This window comes from Calliphora vicina, chromosome 4 (genome assembly GCF_958450345.1).
Source record: "Calliphora vicina chromosome 4, idCalVici1.1, whole genome shotgun sequence".
Taxonomy (NCBI): Eukaryota; Metazoa; Arthropoda; class Insecta; order Diptera; family Calliphoridae; genus Calliphora; species Calliphora vicina.
In genome coordinates this window covers 73,086,624-73,107,892 of record NC_088783.1, presented here as the reverse complement: position 1 = coordinate 73,107,892, position 21,269 = coordinate 73,086,624, and the positions used below count along the sequence as shown (strand labels likewise).

The following is a 21,269-nucleotide window of genomic DNA, read 5'->3' as shown; positions in this document are numbered from 1 at the left end:
GCTCCTATCAACAGGCATCTGTCAGTAGACTTCTGTCAAAATTGGAATAAGATGCATCATTTATACATACTACCGCGTAACTTGAAGAGAAAATGGAAGAAACCACCACTCAATAATTATTAAATACCATGGGAACTCAGCACCATCAATTTCAATGGTAGAAAAGTGGTTTACTGAATTTCGTACAAACTCGGAAGATGCCGAACATTCTAGACACCCAGTTGAGGTCTCTACAACAAAAAATTCATGAAATGGTTTGGGAGATCGCAGATTGAATGTTCGAGAGCCATCAATTTTGAATGATAACTTGGATATGAGAAAGCTTTCCTCAAGATGGCTGTCATGTTTGCTTACAATCAGGTGCACAAAATTGTGCACACATGTGCAGTTTCAATGGCAAAAATCCATAAATTAGGCTACGAATTGGTCCCTCAAATTGACTATTTCATGAGTTTTTCTCTCTCCTTGGGGGCATATTGTTTCCACAAAGCATCTCCATCTTACACGATTTGTTGCATGTATCTGGAGTATCGTTGTTATTTAATTTCGAAAAATTCGAACTTAATTTTGAAAAATTCAAAATTATCCCAAACACCTTAAATTTAATCACCCTTATTCTACTTGGCGTCGTCGACATCGTCGTCAATATTGAGTCAAAAAATGGTAGATGTTACGACGATATCGATAACAATTGGTAACTTTTGACAGCGTTTTGTACTTTAACCCGACTTATAAAAGTATAAAATTCTGTCAAAAGTTACCAATTGTTATCGATTTCGGAGTAACACATACCATTTTTTGACTCAATATTGACGACGATGTCGACGACGCCAAGTAGAATAAGGGTGAATATTTAAGCATAAAATTAAACAAAATGTAATTATATTAAATGGTTTCAGAGAACAATTATTTAAAACAAAGATTAATTTTCAAAAATTAATCCGAACTTAATTTAAAACTTAGATAAATTTAAAAATTAAGCATGAAATTATTAATTTGTGTTAAAAAATTACATTTAAATTTTTTTTAGGGATTTTCGAAAATTCGTATTTAATTTCGAAACTTCGCTTTAAATTTAATATACAGGCATAAAATTAAAGAATTATATTAGATTTTAGGCAAAATTTAATTAAAAATATTTATTCGAACATTAGTATTTGTTTTTGGAAAATTCGAACTTAGCCAAAACTATTTAAATCTTATATTCGAAGAAAAAATTAAACAAATTTCAAATGACTCTAATGGTTTAATGCAAAAATAATAATTCGAACATGAGAATCTCCAAATAAAATTAATTACGAAAGAAGCTTAAATTTTCAAACTTAAACATAAAATAATTTTTTTTTTTATAGAAAATTTTAAAATAAAGATTTTCGAAAATTCGAACTTAGATAAATTTACGAGCTTATTTTGTTTATTTTGTCTATAAAATTTAAAATTATATCTTTTAGGGATTTTCGAAAATTCGAAAAATTTGAACACCTTGAATTTATTTTTTTTTGTTATGATTTTAGATTTTAGGCAAAATTTTATTAAAACAAAATAAAAAAAATCCTAAAATACAAATTCGAACTTAATTTGGAAATATTCGAACTTACCCAATATACCTTAAATGTTATATTTAACAATGAAATCAAAATATGTATTTCAATTAAATTTAATAGATTAAAATTTTTAATTAGAATAAAAATAATACAAATCAATAATTTTTAAATTTTTTTAAAAAATTCGAACTTAAAAAATATTAAGTCGAATATGAGTGATATTAAATCGATATTAAGTAAAATGCTTACATTTTCAAACTTAGCAAAAAATTAATAAGAATCCAAAAATACTAATTTTTTTTAGAAAATTCGAACTTAATTTCGAAAAATTTAAACTTACCCAAAATGCCTTAAATGTTATATTTAACTATAAAATCAAGATATTTGAATTAAATTTAATGGTTTAAAAATTCGAATTAGAATAAAAAATACAAATCAATAATTTTTAAAAAATTTTCAAAAATTCGAACTTAAAATATTAATTCGAATATCAGAGACATTAAATCGAACTTAAGTAAAATGCTTATATTAACAAACTTAAACAAAAAATGGTTTAAATTTAATAGAATCCAAAAAATTTTAAGGATTTTTGAAAATTCGAACTTAATTTCGAAAAATTTTAACTTACCCAAAATGTCTTAAATGTTATATTTAGACATAACATCAAAATAAAATTATACAGGTATGTTCTGCAAATCACATTTTATAAAAGTGGTTTGAAATCACATAAAAGGTGTTCTGAGCACATAATTTTGTGATTTTAAAACGTTCAACAAAGTCACTAATGTTTTCAAATCACTTGGTTATTTCTGCGGCTATTGAGTGAAAAATATTAAAATAAATTATTTAAATAAATTAAACAATACGTCCTTTATTAATTTTCTTATAGAATTACTTGTTTTATTAAAAAAAACACCTAAAATTTAATAAAAATCTAGAGACACCTTTTCTGCTGTAAAAAGTTTATTTGCTTTTGTGATTTCTTTTGTGGTTTCAGGTTTGTTTTCAGTTGTCTGCTGTTTATGATTTTCGAAAATACATGGAAGCTTGCCGGACTAAAATTGTTTAATGTTTGTCTAAAATATGTTCAATATCTTTAAATTAATTATAGAATTCGTCATAAAATTAATAATATTTGCTAGATTATATTATAAGTTATCAATATGCATTAAGTTTTTTGCGCTAATTGGAAAAAAAATGCAACAAAGTTGAAGCAAGTGGTAACCAAAAGCAATTGTGTACTGTGGCAGCTTTGCTGTTTTGTTTTCTTTTTGACATAGTGGTTGAGCTTGCACCATAGTTGTTGCAAAATTTTTATAAAATGTAGTTCCATTCTTTTTAATTCCAATAAAGATATAACAGAAGCTCCAGGAATTTTTCTATTTTCACTTTAATATAGTATTTCTACAAAATTATTAGCAAAACAAAACATTTAAAATAAACGAATCAGCTGTTTTCTTGTGCTTTCGAAAATTTAAAATCACACCGAAAAATGTAATAACCGTGTGATTTACAGAACAGGCACAAATCACACGTGTGATTTTAAAACGGTATGTGATTTGAAATCACGTGGATTACAGAACATACCTGATAATTACAATAAAAAATTTCGAAATTAATTTTAAAAACTCGAAACTATTTCTAAACCGAACATACGTCAATCCAATATTGCAACATTATAAACAATAGTCTTAGGTCAATATTTTAACTACATATATTGAAACATTAATAAACAGTTGGTTGTTGAGATGTTGGCCAACTTCGCAATGACTTTGAGCTGGTTATATTTTTTTGAATGGCTTGGTTTTTTCAGATTTCAATACAGAATTTTTGTTGAAAACATTACTTGTCGTACTGTTAAAATTGTGAAAAATTACCATTGTACATATTAGAATGGAAACGTGTGTGTAGATTTTATATTTGTTTCATAAACAATACTTGTCAGTCAATATATACAAAACAATTTATATCTGTATCTACATACAAACATATTCATAGATACATATAAGCAATATATACATATATAGTTATTATATACACAACATTGTTGTATGTATAAATATATATGTATGGATGTATATAGCACATGTATACTATGTATAGATTTAAAATTGAAAAGGTTATATTAGCAAAAGAAATTTTACACATACAAATAATATATAAAATCATTCCATCTTGTTGATGCTCCTCATGTTGCTTGCCACCACTTAAAGTCATTCTTTCTTTTGCTACTTTTCCGTAAAAATGCCAGTGTGAGATTTTCCAAAGGTGTGATGATGGTGTATGAATGAATGAATGAATAGTGGTGTGGTTGGTGGTGGTATGTAGGTTGGTTGTTAGCTTGTGAGCAAAACATAATTTGACAAGCAGCCCTTGATTAGACGAAAGGGTCAGACTGACAGATAAATGGTCGGACAGACTGGCAGACTGTGGTGGTTGGAACAGACATGTCATGCACTTTCATACACAGATACATGCTGCAGAGGTAAAAACAAAAGTTAAAAGTTTAGGCTTAAACATATTAACTTGTTGGAAAAGTTATTGTGGATGTGTTCGTAAAATTTTAAATAGATGGCTGAGCAAGTGTCATTATTTAAATGAAATGTGATGGGCTGTGGCACACCCTTTTACGAAGAACAGAATTGAACAGAATTTTCTTATTTTATATGGGAAATATAAATTTAATCCTCTATAAATGATTGTTGGAAGGACACGATTGCCCGTTCATGAAAATGATATGAATGAAACAACCGATCCCTGACTGTGGGCAACAAATTCTATTCCGGTTTTCTCTGTTTTAAAGAAAGAAGATTTTCCATAGAAATATTAACATCCAAATGTTGGTGGTTGTTAATATTTCATCAGTTATATAATCAAAGTATTCCAGTTATTTGTTAAATTAGTATCGAGGAGTAGTTTCATTTCTTCACTTGAGCGAAGTGTTTCTCAAAATGTTCCAGGATCTAATTTTTGAAACAACTTCTTTGACCTTTTAATTTCCTTATTTATATTATCAAATGTTTCCCTTAATTTGGTTTTATCGTAAAGTTCAACCCTTAACTTAAGTTATTAATAACGAAATGCATTTTTTCGTCTCACTGAAAATTCTCCACCACAAATTTTAAGGATTTATATAGGTCCGTTCGTCCGTCAAATTTATTCCTATAAATGCTGAGAATTCGTTTTAAAATTGTTAGTATATCCGTCTACCCATCCTTTTTCCAATTTTGAAAGGAGTAATGTTTGATATTTAAAGCTTTCTTTATTGAATTAGACAGGGAAAATGTCTACATGTAATTAATTCGACATAAGGATATTCAGGGAAATATGTTTCATATTATTAAGAACTACAACGAGTTTACTGAATTAAGTTGTTGTCGATTGATTTCATAAGACGCAAAAGATTCAGGAAGTTCGATTAATGAGTCGATGGTGACATACTAGTCATTCAAGGACCTGGTATTGAGTATCTTCAAAACATGATCTTGTATTGCTGGTATATTTTCATAAGGTGGCTAGAAATTTTAATTTGAAAATTAACACTCTTCTGCTTGGTACGGAGATTGATTAATTCCACTCTCGTTCTGCAAGCAATTTATCCTCCAGATCTCTTTTTTTTTCCTACCAGACATTCCTACGTGACATTGAAGCCCCATTTTGGAGTTGCATTCGAAGACTCATGACTCGAAACGTTTGACTGAATCACCAATCATTCAACTTTGTCCTGGATTGACGAATTATGAATGACGCGAAACGTTCAGTATATCCGATTAAAGTGTCTAATAAAGAGTTTCGACAAATGCGTGACAAATCCTTTTTGGTATGATGCACTGCTATCTGGTATATAAACAATGGTCCATGTTTATTTGTTACTTTTCTACGTGATACGTAAATGGAGCAAGTCCCACCTGGAATGCAACAGTCTCCTTCTGCAATCAGTTGATTCAGTTAGATTCCGACTGAGGGATTAATATGATGTAAGTTTCGATTTCACAGATAGGAATTCAATCATTTGAACTGAATGATCTAGAGTCCGTGACGCAACATCGAAACCTTGTGATTATGAAATGTGATACGAAGATTGACGAGATATTTTCCTTCCGCAAGCTGTAGATTCAGCAAAAATTACAGATGGTTCATTGAAGCCACATGCTCGACTATCATATTAATGTAGCCTAGATACAAAGATGTTGGGAATTCCGCGTTTTGAGTTGGTACTACATCAAACTGTTCGAGAGTGGATCCTCTATTCTACCAGGATTAGTAATCGAAATCTGTCCGATTTATCAGGTATGGATATTTGGATAAATTCTTCCAAAGAGCGACAGATTAGTTGAATTATGAGCCAATGACACAATCGAGGTCGAACAATTGACCCATTTAAAATGGCTGATAGTGGACGTCTGCATGCTTAATCTGATTTTATATTCCGAATTGAACGCTTCTGATTTGTCTCGACTTAATAGAGTCATTAATTTAGTCGACTACCCTTTAAGGCTCATATTTTGAAACACAACAATCGAATATTATAAAATAGATCAATCAAAATGAAGATTTTAATTTGGAGCTTTTGTGAGAAATCAATATTTTAAATGTATGTCAGGAAGGATAGTTCATTAATTTGTTCGACTGATTGGTTTGGTTATGAATGCTAGTTTAGTAAAGCACACACTATGGTGACACAAAGTTATCTGATGGTGATAGACTGGCTACAAAAAATTTACCTTAATATTTTGAACTAATATTTAAGGCTTTTCGGATAATTTCTACCGTTGTTTTGGAAGTAAGAGCATTCTTTGGACGCTATCAAGTGTGTGCGAACTGGTTTGCCATACTGTCGACTACTGTTTAGTTTCGGGCTTATATTTTGAAGCACTGCGATCGAATGTTTTCAAGATTGATTTCGATCAATTGGCTTGATCCTTTGGTGGACAAATGTTCATACAATACTAAATAAATTGGAAGATAATTAATGCCCAAGCATTCATTTATTTCGTGATAAGTTTAGCAACGATAAGTTTTACCGGACATGATCAATTTTTTTTCGATAGTTATGATTTTTAAGATAATCGTCCTAGATTAATGGAGGTTACTGTTGGAAAAACATGCAAGACATGGCAGCCGGAAGATGTTGTTGTTTTGTCAGTATCATAATATCTGTGTTTGATTTAATCCGAAAATCATTTGAAGAACACAAAATGTTAATTTGTAAATGATTTTTTTAATGTTAATTTTTCAATACATACATTATTCTCGACAAAACTCGTTGAGCTGGTGTATCATTATTGAACACGTCTAATTTTACTTTACAGATTTGTCAACATTTATTCACTGATCGCATTTAAAATAAAAATTTCGAATTAAAAAATATTAGATCGCAAAATTGGAATCTTTTTATTAACATCGTGTTCCCTTAAAACATAAAACACTGCGAGAAACTTCTACAGAACTTCAGTTAGAAAAATCGTTTTTATCTAAAAAATATCCTAAATGTATGTATTACATTTAATTCCCTATTTTTGATGTTGATCTTAACAAATTTAATCCAAATTACATTATATAGAAGACGCATACACACGTTACCTACCAACAAAAAATGCTTTGTTTATTTTGTAATTTTTTGTTTTAGTTGTTGTTTATTGTTATTGTTCAAAAAAAAACTATAAGAAGCAGGTTTTTATTTAATACAAAACAACAAAAAAACAAACTCATACCCATAGCAATTTTACCCCTGTTTGGCGCATAACTATACATACACAAATAAAATGCGTATCTACCGAGTTTTTTTTTGTGGCTCTGTTAATGTTTCTCAACATGTTTTATGTAAAATTTGTGCTCGCTCTCTCTCTCTGAACATGTAATGTAATTGTGTTTTGTTATCACACTCACACTAATGTAGCTAATTTCTCAGTGTCTCTCTTTCTTGCATTATGTTGGTGGTTAATATCTTCAACATAAATCAGCTGTTGTGACGTAAAGGGGGGTTACCCTTTTCAACATTTTTTTGTCTTCATTCTTTGTTTGGTAAACAGTTTGTTGTTTGTTTTACCGTGTAATATGTACACCGGGGTATAAACAGTGTTGACAACTATGATTTAGAATTAAAAAGTATGGAAACATAAAATAACATTTAAAAGTGTAAAATACTTGCATAAAGTTTAGGTTTTATTTTAGTAAAATTTTTAATCTATAATTTAAATTTTTTTTTAGCGTTTTTATGTCTATAGTTTTGCAAAAACCTAAAATTAACTACACTGGCTGTTGTTTGTTATCATTTTGTTTTTGTTTCTCATTTTGTAAACATAGAATTGCGTGTCTGCTTTATTTTCATTCTCGCACAGCTGACTGTCTAAAGGGATGTCAGACAGCTAGTGTGTCTGTCTGTCTATATGTTATATTTTTTGCGTTTTTTTCTTGCTGTATCTGTAGCTGCGTGTTTACTTTGCAGCTTAGAAATAACTAAAAAAAAAGAACTGTCTGTATTTTACAGCCAGCCTTGCTGTTTCATTACATACATACTCTCCTCTCAACCTCATCATCGTCAGACTCTGGTTGTTTTATTTAATTTATTTTAAATGACCACTTCCACCTTTAGGTTAAATTCAGCATATAATATGAATGTGTGTGTTTTTCCACACACTGTATATATAACTACATATTTATTTGCTGTGTGTGCTTTGTGCCAAGATAAAAATCATAAAAAATTACTGACAGATTTTTTCCAATTTTTCAATATGTTTTAGATAAATCAGTTTGTTTTTTTTTTTGGTTTCTTTATTTGTCAAACATAAATAAGATAAAAATTAAACAAATTTGTTTAAAACTTTTTGCAAAAGTTAAATTTGAAATCTTGTTTAAGAGAATTAGCAAAAATAACTGCGTGCTGAAACTATATTTTTAGTTTGTTTTTTAATATAATTAAGAAGCAGTAGAAAACCTCAGGTTTTTTAACAATTAAAAATAATTCTTAAACTAGTATTTTTTAATCATATATTTCTTAATTAGATACCTAGGTACCTATTCCTTTTTACATAATTTTTAGTCTTCAATTAATTTCTTCTTTTTTTTTATTTAGATATTTTATCCATATGTTTAATTTCTTTCTTTAATACAATACTTCTCCAATTGATAACTTTAATAATAATTTTTTTTTGGTTTACATTTTGTATATGGCGTGTAGCAGACGCCATGTTTTTCTTCTTATCAACGTACAACCAAAAAAAAATCATACAATCTGGTTTTTTGTTTATTAATTCCAAAAACTCTACCACTCACTCTTTTTTTGTCCATCATTTTCTCTCGAACTGTAAACTATTCGTAAATCTCAACAACATAAAAAGCCATCTTGTATGCTCATAGTTGCCAGATGAATTGGCTAAAATGTCGTGAAAAAAAAATTATTAGCATTATTTAAAAATCTTCAAGATGTTGTCAGTAAAAATAAGACAAGTTTCCCTTAGATTAATAGAACTTTTAAATATTATTAATAATGAAATAAAATTAAGTAAATAAGTCTATCTTAAGAGATGTGATGTGTGTTCTTAGAAGGTCGGCCAAAATAAATTCCATAACCTTTGCAAATGGCGAGCTGTTGAAATTATCTGAACATATTCATACCTAAACAAACTAAAGTTGCGTTTCTTGGACACTGAGAATCCACTTACTATTCAAGAGAAGAATATCTTGACTGGCGAGCAAGGCAAATCCATGATCTATAACTTTTTAGTGTAGCAAATTGGTAAATTATGTCTGAAGAACGTGTGGTTCCAACAGGAATGTGCAACTTCACACACTCCTCACGTGACAATGGACAAGTTAGAGGGTGATTTTCCGGATCGACTGAGGGCTTGTTTTAGCGATTTGCAGTAGCCCTTTTGGCAGCTCCAGACTTCTTTCTTTGGGGTGTTTTAAACAAGATACTGTCTCTAAAAGCTCTCAAAGAGAATATACCGCAAGAGTGAGAGAAATTACGGCCTGAAGTTCTCGCCAGATTAATTGAGGTTATTCGACTTTCAGACTTCCACGTGTACTATTCATGACTTTCAGAATCCACGTGTACTATTCATGAGAATATCTTGAATGGTGAACAAGGCAAAAGCAAATTGATGAATTATGTCTGGAGAACATGTGGTTCCAACAACACTTTACAACTGCACACACTCCTCACGTAACAATGGACAAGTTGGAGGGTGAGTTTCCGGGTCGACAAAGCGCTTGTTTTAGGGATTAGCAGTAGCCCGTTTGTCAGCTCTAGACTTCTTTGGGGTGTTTTAAACAAGATATAGTCTCTAAAAGCTCTCATAGAGTGACAGAAAATACGGCCAGAATAATTGAACCGATTCGACTTTGAGACTTCTTTCTTTGGTGTGCTGTAAAGCCACGAGTCTATGTGAACAAACAACTTAGGCCGAATTACTGCTTCGAATCGGTAGCCAACCTTAGCAGCTCACTTGTGTCCATTCAAAACTCATACCATTGTGTTACCCAAGAAGTAAACAGTAGGATACTTATAGTACATCTGTTGTTTCCAAGTTGAACCTGATGAAAAAGTTCTCTGATGAATGAGTGGATGCGTCTCAGATTCATCCTTGATAACTCATCTAAACAGAGAGGAAGGGGGTCCCGAGGATACGTTCCCTCAACTTTCTCAAAGCCGGGCATTGGCAGATTAGGTGGGACACAGTATCTTTTGGCAGCTTCAATTAGCAATTAGCCTTATTTGCTCAATACGGAATTCCATATGTAGATTCGTCCTGTCGGGCCAGGTCGACCTTGCGATAACACAGGTGGATTCTTTAGTCCGCCTGTACAACCATCATACATTTTGCAAGGGAAATACCAGAAAAACGATCAATCGCCTCCTCAGCCATCATTTCACCCCTTTTGGCCAATTCGTCTGCTATATAATTACCCAGATTTCCATCGTGTTCAGGGACCCATAAAGACCTCGCTATCTCATTTGGGGATACCCGGCATTCCTCGGTTAACCTAGATGTCGTAAAAACACACGATATTTCGATAACGGCTACGATAAATACATCTCTTGTATACAATAGACGTAGAATTTTGTTATAGACAGACATTTTTGTTACTAAAAATCCTCAAAATAACTTTAAATTGGCAAATCTGGCAACCGTGCTTACAACATAATAACATCTTTGCCAAAAATATGATTTTTTCCTCTCTCATTTTATGTGACGTACACATTTAAAAAAAAAAAACGTACAACATAAACTGCTCAGCTCTGCAACAAATCAGCTGACGACGGCGTTGCAGCTCAGTTTAGTCATTGGCGGCTGACAGCACGACCTTCTTTTTCTTTTCTTTTGTTGAGTTGAATTTCTATTTTTCACCACAGTCTGTCTGACTGATTTGATGCAACCAACTCTGTCAGTCATTCAGTCTGTTTGTTGCTGTTATTTTCTGTCAGTGAGTTTGATCTAGTTACAACAAAACCATGTAAAACTAAAATGCCGACATGTTGTGTTGTTGTTTGTGTAAACATTTTTTCTGTTTATTAGTGGGTGTTTGGTGGGTAGAGAGCAAGTAATTGCTTGGGAAAAGGGGCAAGAGAGCAGGTTTATGTGCAAGAAAACATGTAGAAAATAATTTATTTTGTTAAAACCGCATTTAGTGTATGTGTATGTGTGAGTGCGTATTAGTTTTTAATAAATGTGCGTTTACTTTTACATACAAACTTAGTTTTTAGTTTGTTTTTATTACACATTTTCTATCCCCACTATTTCTTTTTCATTTCTCTTCATTAGTTTCATATTGTTATTGTAAAGTTTTATAATGTGTTTGGTTGTATGTAGTTGTTGTTGTTCATATGTATGTTTGTTATTATTGTTGGAACCAAGCCCCATTTTCTTTTGTTCAATACATAATAATGATGTTGCTATTTGCTTGTGTGGTTGTTGTGCGTTGGAAAGTTTGTTATGCCAAAGATTATGCCATCATTGTGCAAAGTTTTTTTATGCTTCGTACTTATACTCGCTCTCACACATGTAATAATGCTCCCAACAACAGACTTTAATGATTTTCGTGGTGGCGCTTTTTGAATTCTGGCAACAGCCACCATCATCATCATCCCCAGATGAGTTGACAATTCTGCCAGCTGCTGGGATTATAAATTGTACAAAGTGTTGGGAAAATTTTAATTTGTTGCAAATTTTGTTAAAGTTATACCTAGGTATTTAAAAATCTTTAAATATTTTTTAGATATGTTGGGAGCTTAGGGAAAGTATAGTTTAACTTGACGTAAATTTAACTGTTTTTAAATTTTGATTTTAAACCCGACTCTTTTTTCTTCCGATAGATTAAAACATTTTAAAGAAGTATGTTGAGTATTTGATAATAAACCATTTTATGTATCAGGATTCAAAATCCAACAAATATTTGATGGGTAATTTATGACACAGGGTTATATAATTAACTTGTATACACAGCATATTCTATAGAAAAACTTATACACAACATTTTCTATAGAAAAAACTGTTCAACACAAATTTTTCTGAAGAAAAAACTGTTATACATAACATTTTCTATAGAAAAAACTGTTATACACAAATTTTTCTATAAAATAAAAAGTTATACACAAATTTTTCTATAGAAAAAAAAACTGTTATATACAAATTTTCCTATAGAAAAAACTGTTATACATAAAATTTTCTATAAAAATATTCTACAGGAAAAACTTTTATTCACAAAAGATTTTATTGAGAAAAATGTTATAAATATTAATTTCTAAAGAAAAAACTGTAAAATACTGTTATACACAAAATTTTCTATACAAGTATATGGGGGGATTTCACGTCAAATTTAAAATCGATGTCTTCCGATCGGGATGAAGACCTATTGGATAGTAATTCAGACACAATTTTTCAACAAGAACGGTCAAGAACTCTCGGAGTTAGAGGGGGTCAAAATTTGACATTTTGGCCAAACATGTGATTTTTCTCATCCATGTAACTTATTACCTATTGTTTAGGTTTGATAGCTATTTCTTCAATCTATCGAAAAAAATAAATATTTAGAAAAAAAAAATAAAAAAATTTTAATATTTTTTTTCCGAAATCAAAAACATTTTGACTTTTTCAAAATTGGCCTTTTTTTGAGTTTGTTCTTAAAATAAAGCTTAGATATTTTCCTTGAGGACCTATTTGGTCGCTTAGTGGGATGCGAGTTCGATATCTTTCAAAAAAAATGTTTTGTAACTCAAAACATGCAATTTTTGATTTTTTTGCAAAATCAAAAACTTTGTTGACTTTTTTAAATTTTTTTTTGCTCAACAGAAAGCTCAGATATTTTCCATGAAGACCTATTTAGTCGCTTAGTGGGATTAGAGTTTGATATCTATCAAACTTTTTTTGCAAAATCTTACTTTTTTTTTAAAATGGATCCTTTTTTTTTGCTTGGTGGGATGCGAGTGGGATATTTAGCAAAATAAATGTTTTGTAACTCAAGATATACAATTTTTGATTTTTTTTTGACAAAATCGAACAAATGAAAGCTTAGGTCCATTCCTTTAAGAGCTTTTTGGTCTCTTAGTGGGATGCGAGTGAGATAGTATCAAAATAAATGTTTTAACACAAAAATTGTATATCTTGAGTTACAAAATATTTATTTTGACAGATAGACCACTCGCATCCCGATCGGAAGACATCGATTTTAAAAGTTGGTTCACTTGACGCGAAATCCCCCATATAACAAATCATTGTAAATTTGTTTGTTTACATATAAAACTGAAAATAGTTTGAATTGAATCGGCATATTTGTCAAAACAAAATCATTATTAGGCCTTATCCGAAACAAATTTTTAAAATGTGTTTTTAGATTACAAAATAATTCAATTACATATCTTAATTTAAGACCATGTTTCAGCTGATTTTTAAGTGCCCTGTAAATACCCGAAACCGAATGGTTCCTTTCCACTTGGAATAGTATCAAAAATAGTACGTATCAGCTTATATCAAATACGTACGTATCAAAAATATTTTAAATTTGATGTTAGATTTTTTGAGTGCAAATATTTTCAATTGACTTTAGCTTTTTAAATCTTGTTAGAAAAAAGTTGCATTAACATTTTGACAAATTAAACAGATAAATAAATATTTGTGATAAATTAGTATATTTGTTCCCAAATCATCTGGCAACTATGAGGATATTTTATGGTTAAACTCCACAATTTCATATTTATGAGCCTTCTAATGTAAAGCAGTTTTTAAAGCAGTTTTTTTAGTTTTTTTTATGAGATATAATAATACATGTCTTATGTCGATTTTAGCAAAAAAAATTCAAATAACGCCCAAAAGTTCACTGTTATTAGAGTTATTGATTCTGAGTAAAATAATTTTTATTTCGATCACGCCTACTTTTGGGTGGGCGGGGCTATTAAGTTTCATAATATTTTTAACATTAAAGCCCAAAAAACCAAAAAAAAATCGTTATTTGACTCAGAATCAAAAAGTCTAATAAAGGTGAAATTTTGGACGTGATAGGAAATGTTGCTAAACCCGACTTAAGTGATGTTGTTTTAATTTTTTTTTAGTGTGAATTTATTTTTTTAACAAATATATTTCATTAATTTTAACTTACAAATACTGCTTTCAACGAAAGAAATTTAATTTGAATTCCTGTATGTAGACTTTATTGGGCTACTGTACATACTTATATGTTTAATTGGCCTTGAGATTTTTACAAATTCTTATATAACCTTTGACATTAATTAGTAGTTTCCTTAGCAACTTTATTTTTCCAAAAAAAAATAAAACAAACTTAATATTGAAATTCTATTACTAGTTTTTGTTGGTTTCCACTTTTCAAATGAATTATTTACGCTTAAAAAATACTTTTTGAAACATTACAAACGGTAACAATGGTAACGCAGTGTACTAGAGAGAGAGGAGAGCACAAAACAAGTTAATTTCAAAGATATAAAATAAAAATAATGCAAGATTCCCTATATTTCGTGCAATATAGGTGTAATTGCTGCTCTTATGTAAATAAATGTTGTGACAGGCATATGGCAACCTGAATTAAGGTAATTGGTAACACTTTTTAACAAAAAAAAGGAAAAAAACAACAACAAATAGTAAACAAAATAAATGACTATTGAATGTTTATATGTTTGGTTGTTTGTTTGTCTTATTGTAATGTTACCAAAAATACCGTTACATATGAGACAACTTTAAATAAACTCTGAGTACGTAACTATGAGTGAGAGCACTTGTGTGTATATTACCGTTACTTGTTTGTTTTGTTTATTTTTTATTTTTGTCATGGCTGTTGCATTCGTGTTTGGTGGTTTGATTGTTGTGCTTTTGCTATGGCACCTAATTGTTTGTTGGTGTTTATGTTACAACAACAAAACAGTGAACAAAAAACAAGGACTCCAAGGAGAATTACCAACCAACTTTTACTTTACTTTGGTGATGCCACAACAACAAAACCGATTAATTGTTTATAAGCAAGTTTTTTTTTTTTTGTTATTGTTGTAAAGTACGTACCAAAACAAATGCAATGAAATGGTACGTAATGGGTACGTAACTTACCAGCCAACCAAGGTGAATGAATGAATGGGTTTGTTTATCCAGTTTATTTAGACTGACGATTGTCAGGCCGATATTGTTGATAAAACAAATGTCAGAAAGGCATAACAATTGTTATAATTGTGTATGAATAAATATGTGGTACCTAAGAAACCCTAAAATCTATTGCCAATTATAGTAATGGGGCGGTGATATGTTTGTGGGTAATTGATATTGATGTATTTCTTTTAAGGTTGCAAAACTTTTGGTTGCTAAGTTAGAACATTTTTAAATGTTAAAGGAAATTTTATATAAAGTTTGGAATTTCTTGTCTAAAATAATATACTGGAATAGGCTAGAGCCCTGGATAATAATTATGGATGAGTCCTCAAAGCATATGGCTCCAATGAGGACTTTCATTCATCAATATAAGTACCTTTAAATACCTAAAATTGTATGAAGCTTATGTCTCAATATTGTTGCCATATCTCGAATCATTAAATTAAAAATCGAAAGGCTTTTCTGAATTATTTTTCATTTGTTCTTTTTAATTTCGTTGAAATAAAAATGCAAGTGAGTTGAATGTGTTTTTTAATACTGCAGTTTTTCGTACAATGACTTCGATTTTTATTTAATCACATTTACTGATATGACGAATATATGCTCTCCGTTAATTATTTGACTTAAAATCCAAGTATATAACTTGTTATATTACTTTATTTTATTTAAATATAAACTAAATTAAAGCATGTTTATGTTAAAGGGGTTTTTTCGATCACATTAAATTAATTCATTTTCAGAATCAAAGCTTTTAAGAAAATAATAAATTTTAAATCCTTGAAAATTAAAATTTTTTTTACAATAAAATTGATTTCCTTAAGATAATACTTGGAAAGTACTGCATATTTTTATTTAGTATTTACAAATTGTTTATTAAGGCTAACAAAAGGGTTTCTTTTAGTAAAATGCAGTTGTCTCAACCAGATTTCTTATGTTGCAAATGAAACACATGTTTGATACAACTGAATAAAATTATGTTTCAATTGATTTTTGACATTGTTGTCTTTTTAGAAAGATAATTCAGTATAAATTACAATTTCTTTCTAACTAAATGTTAAATTTAATATTTAATAAGAATTTTTTACTGAAAACTGGAAAAAACTATTTCCCACATTTCAATTGTTCAGCAAGAGAGGACATTGTCCGATTTGACTAAAATTTTCAGAAATGGACTATTATATCATCTGTTAGAATAATCCTTTCCAATTCTCAGAAAATAACGAATAAAACCTTCTTAATATTCATACAAAGTTGTCTGCTAGAGACTTTCAAACATATTTAGTTGTCTGAACTGAATTTATAATACTAAAAACGAAAAACTTGTTTAATACAATTGAAATCTTTGATTGGTTACAAAAAATGAGGAGTTTATACAAAAAAAAAAAAATTTTAAATGTTCCTACAAAGTTGTCTGCTAGAGACTTTCAAGCATATTCAGTTGTCTCAACTGAATTCCGAATACAGCAAACGAAAAACTTGTTTAATACAATTAAATACTCTGAATGACTGTTAAATTCGAGATTCACACTGAATTCAATTTCAGAATATTTGTTGAAAACATAAACAAGTTTTCAAAATCAACCTGTTGGAAGACAAATAACTTTATTTCAATCTTTAAAATATGCGGATATTTAACACAATGCGGATGTCAAAGTGACTGTCAGGTCAGTCTACTATATCTAGTATATTTGATATTTCTACAACATTTAATAAAAGATCTTTAGCCATAAAATCACTCACTCAAAAACATGTTAACAAATCAATTAAAAATATTTTAATTTTTCAGAACTTAAAGTCAAATGTCGCTGTTGACACATGTGAAATTTTTTTTGTTTAAATTTTTTATATTTATTATTATTGCAGGTGTTAATTTATAAATTGTTGTGTTGAACTTAATTCATAACTAAATAAACGTTTTTTTTAATTTCTTAAAAAATCTATTTAATCGAGTAATTTTTTTTTTATTTTTCATATGGAGAATATGATGATTAAAGTTTTTTTTTTGCTGTTAATTTATTTTCCTTTAAAAGGTTATTGTCTGTTTAACATAAAATACAATACAATTTTAACAAAATAATAAGTTTATTTCCCCTTACCAACCCAAAAAAAAAAATAATAAAAAAGAAGAGCTTTATCAGCATAAAATTAACATTTATTTGTTTAAAATTTTCGTGAATTTTTGTTAATGATGGCTGGCCAACAACAATAAGAAACAGTTGTATTTTAAACCAAAAAGAAACTCAAACAAATCGTGCAAAAAATGTCATTGCCTTGCAATTTATTTTACATTTATTTTGATGTACTTTTGAACAAGTTCAAAAAAATCTTACTTCAAGAATTTAGTAAAAAAAATTCAAGTTTTTTTTTTTTAAATCTTGACTTTGACATTTCTTTAGATGTTAAAAATATTTTGATATGAATTTTCCACACATGGGCTTGAATTTCGTGGAGTTCGGGTCGTAATATTTGATATAAAACAGTAAAATTTGATTTTAACCCAAGGCCTGGGCGAATTCAGGCAAATTACAGCTAATTCATAACATTTTAAATATGGAGTTTGACATTTCACCTACATTCTCGCAGACAAGTGAATGTCAAACTTCATATATAAACAATGAATGAATTCGCTGTAATTTGTGTGAATTCGCCTTTGCAGTCGCCTTGTTTTAAGCTAATTAGATTTTGAAATTTCATTCCTAAAAACAATGACCGACCCTCAAACTTTAAAGCCATGTTATTTTTGCAAATTTTTGTCACTTATAAAAATAAACCTTAAAAAAACATTTTGGAAAAATACACACACTCTGTTCCAAATTATTAAGTGTTTTTTTTTCTGTCCAAACACAAAAATTTGAATTTATTCAAATTTTTTATTTTGTTTGAAATACAAGTACAAGTTTTATTTGCAATTATTTTCGTATTTGTATTATTTTCAATGTATAAACAAAAATGAAGTTTAAACAATAAATGTCATTAAACATTCAACTGACACTGCTGTCATTGTTATTATGTACTCGTAAATGTTGTTTTTGTTATACATATACATAAATTTCTTTGTTGTCTCTGCATATTTTTATATATTCCAAACACACATTTTTTATTTATAATTAATTTTCGAAAAAGAAAAATAATGAAACCAAAATAAAATATGTTACACTTAAGAAAAAACCATAGACCTATTAGTACGCGTACTTCATATATTTAATCCAAATCATTAAACATTTGGTCAATTCACAAAGTCTTTTATTATGTCATATTCTCATAATGTCCTAATATTTCACGACTCGGTGGCTCTGCTTAAACGACTCTTACGCGTTCGGAGCAGGTCTCTGCTGTTTGGTTACCATAACATAATAAACATAGCATACAGAGTAGCAATTGTTTAGGACATTTTTTGCTTGAAAGGCAATAACAACATTTTTAAACCATTGTTAAATATTAGGACATTATGACAATATGACATGATAGGATACCTTGTGACTTGACCAATTATTTAAATGATTTTTGTTGCTAATACAAACTATAGGGGATTTCTTGTGTTCTTCAGAAATTCACTTGATTATTTGGTTACCTAACTACCGGTTACTACTTTAGTTACTAGGTTGTCCTTTTTTTAAATTTTTATCTTTAATTTTTGTATATATATTAATCTTTTTATTTATTTTTTAAATTTTTTACAGAGAACTTCAAGATGGTTTATTAAAAGAAAATAATTTAATGGATGGCTCAAAAATTATTTTAATACCAAATGTTGAAACTGGTTTATTGGTAAGTTTTTCAAATAAAAATGTATTTAATATACCTAAGTAATACAAATTATAGTATTTCTATGCGAATCACATTGAAATTTAGGTGTTTTATAATAGTAATTTTTAAAAACTTCTCAAAAAGTTAATATAAATCTGTTTCTAACTAGAACGGCTTTAAAAGTTTTAAAGGTTTGCGGTACACATGGATCCATCACTATTGATCCTGTTGTGATACCTGAAACGGAAGTTCTGGGTAAAGAAAGAGCTACTTTAGCATTTCGAGTGCCTAACCAATCCATTCTGATGTACAAATGAAGGTTTTTACCATCTTAACTTCCGTATCTGATATATCCCTCAGAGAAGTAAACATACAGTCAGTACAGTCAGATCCATAAATTAAGGCCTGGGTAAAGGAAAAGTTATTTACATTTCAGTCCATCATTCTAATTCCTTGATCAATATATATTTTGATGTACGAAGGTCCCTCAGGTAGTGCAAAAACAAGACACCTAATTAAAGAAAAGCTATAACAGAAAGCTATTCGATCATTCCGAAACCAATTCATAGAAATAATACGGTTCAAGACATTTACCCTCTTGAGGTCCATTTCAGTCGTTCAAAATGAAATCTCATAACATCTCGAATCTTTGATCGACTAGGGATTACCAGTAGCAGAGAAGAAGTCACACCATCTCCTTCTCATCCTCATCTTTACATCTTTTACAGAAGTCATTTGAACTCTCGTCCATATCTGATAGATCTTTTAGCTTTCTTATAACTCCACATTCGATGCGACATAGCTATCAACATTCTCCTCCTCTTCCTCAAATTCTGAAATTCAAATCTTCGATCGATTAGGGATTACCAGTTCCAGAGAAGACGTCACACCATCCTCTTCTCATCCTCATCTTTACAACTCATACAGAAGTCATTTGAACTCTCGTCCATATCTGATAGATATTTTAGCTTTCTCACAATTCAACGTTCGATGCGACAGACGTATCAAAATTCTACTCCTCTTCCTCATCTGAAAATCTGAAATTCTACATCAATATATAGAAAATTTAAATAATGACCCAATTACCTATCGTGGTAACCCAATTACTTATCTTGGTAATTCGGAGATGGCGGGTATTCCATAACATCTTCAAGGCTCGTAATTATGATAAAACCACAGCCAGTTTCTAGTATTTTTCCCGTCTGAAATTTCAGCCTAATGTACACTGCACTAGTCCAATTATCTCAAAGACACACACATCCCATTTCGTGCCCTATAAAGATTTCTCCCACACCCTCTTTCTACCATTAGTTATTAGTGGAAACTTTGGTGTTTTGGTGACCAGTATTGTCCAACCATTGAATGTCTCCATGATTATATTGGACACCTTTAAGACGCTCCTGAGAATTGTTAGTCTCTAAAACTTCAGTCAGTTTCCAGTTCATTTAACAATTGAAATCTCCACACAAAGAACACTGCATTGGTCGGGTAGTTTGTAAAATACACGCTTTACAGTTCGTGCAATATAAAAGCTTCCTCCCATTCCTTCCTTTAAGCTTGAGCTAACAGTGAAGACCTCAAAAAGACTCATTCATGCAATAGCTTGGTGTCCAGTAGATTTCAATCGCAAAATGTCTCACTATCACGTTTGGATATATTCACAATTCTAGAAGCTGATTGCTTTCTGTATAGACACCCAAGAAAGATCTTCAGTCTTCTGACTTTCTGTATAGATCAGAATATCCTCCACGCATACCCGCCAAAACTTTAGTCAGTTTGCATTCAATTTGACGATTGATCAGCCCCAATAACACTGCACCAAAGAACACTTGTGACTCATTCATGCAACATAAATACTTCTTCTTTTCGCTCCTATGAGTTCGAGCCAAAGACCTCAAAAAAACTCACACAATAAAATTGCTGCGAACATTATGATCTCTTATAGATATTTCCGAAATTCCAAAACCAGCATTGATTTCAAAGACTCCAGACTGATCCTCATATACCTGGTAAAACTTCAGCCAGTTTGGAAGCTTTTCACGTCTTAATTCTCAGACTGAAAAGCACTGCAATGTTCTGGTAGTCTAAAAGGGCTGAATAGGGTGCCTCAATAGACTAGATGTTAGTGTGCTGGACTATCAGTCTGCCAGTTGTGGATTCGATGTCCGCCACACTCTCGGTGTTTTTGTTGACAAGGCTTCGAGTACTCGTTATCTTTCCAGCATGTTCGACACCAAAAGGAAGGACTCATTCGGAGAGATTGTTCTCCACCGAATGTTTCAGTCGTGATCGATTTGTTAAAGAACCTAACGAACAAAAGTTTGGGTGTGCAGTACTCAAAGTTATTTGGGAATTCAGCAACTAATCCTAGTATGTGCCTTTAGTTTTT

At 30.2% G+C, this 21,269-nt stretch overlaps 1 protein-coding gene across 1 annotated transcript in view; it reads left to right on the top strand.

Moving 5' to 3' along the window:
* Positions 1 to 21,269, top strand: part of stx (stuxnet) — a 125,701-nt gene that overhangs the window by 55,447 nt on the left and 48,985 nt on the right. The window contains exon 2 of the mRNA XM_065510079.1: positions 18,814 to 18,901. Within this exon, the coding sequence (XP_065366151.1) occupies positions 18,814 to 18,901 (88 nt within the window). The remainder of the gene's footprint in view (positions 1 to 18,813; positions 18,902 to 21,269) is intronic.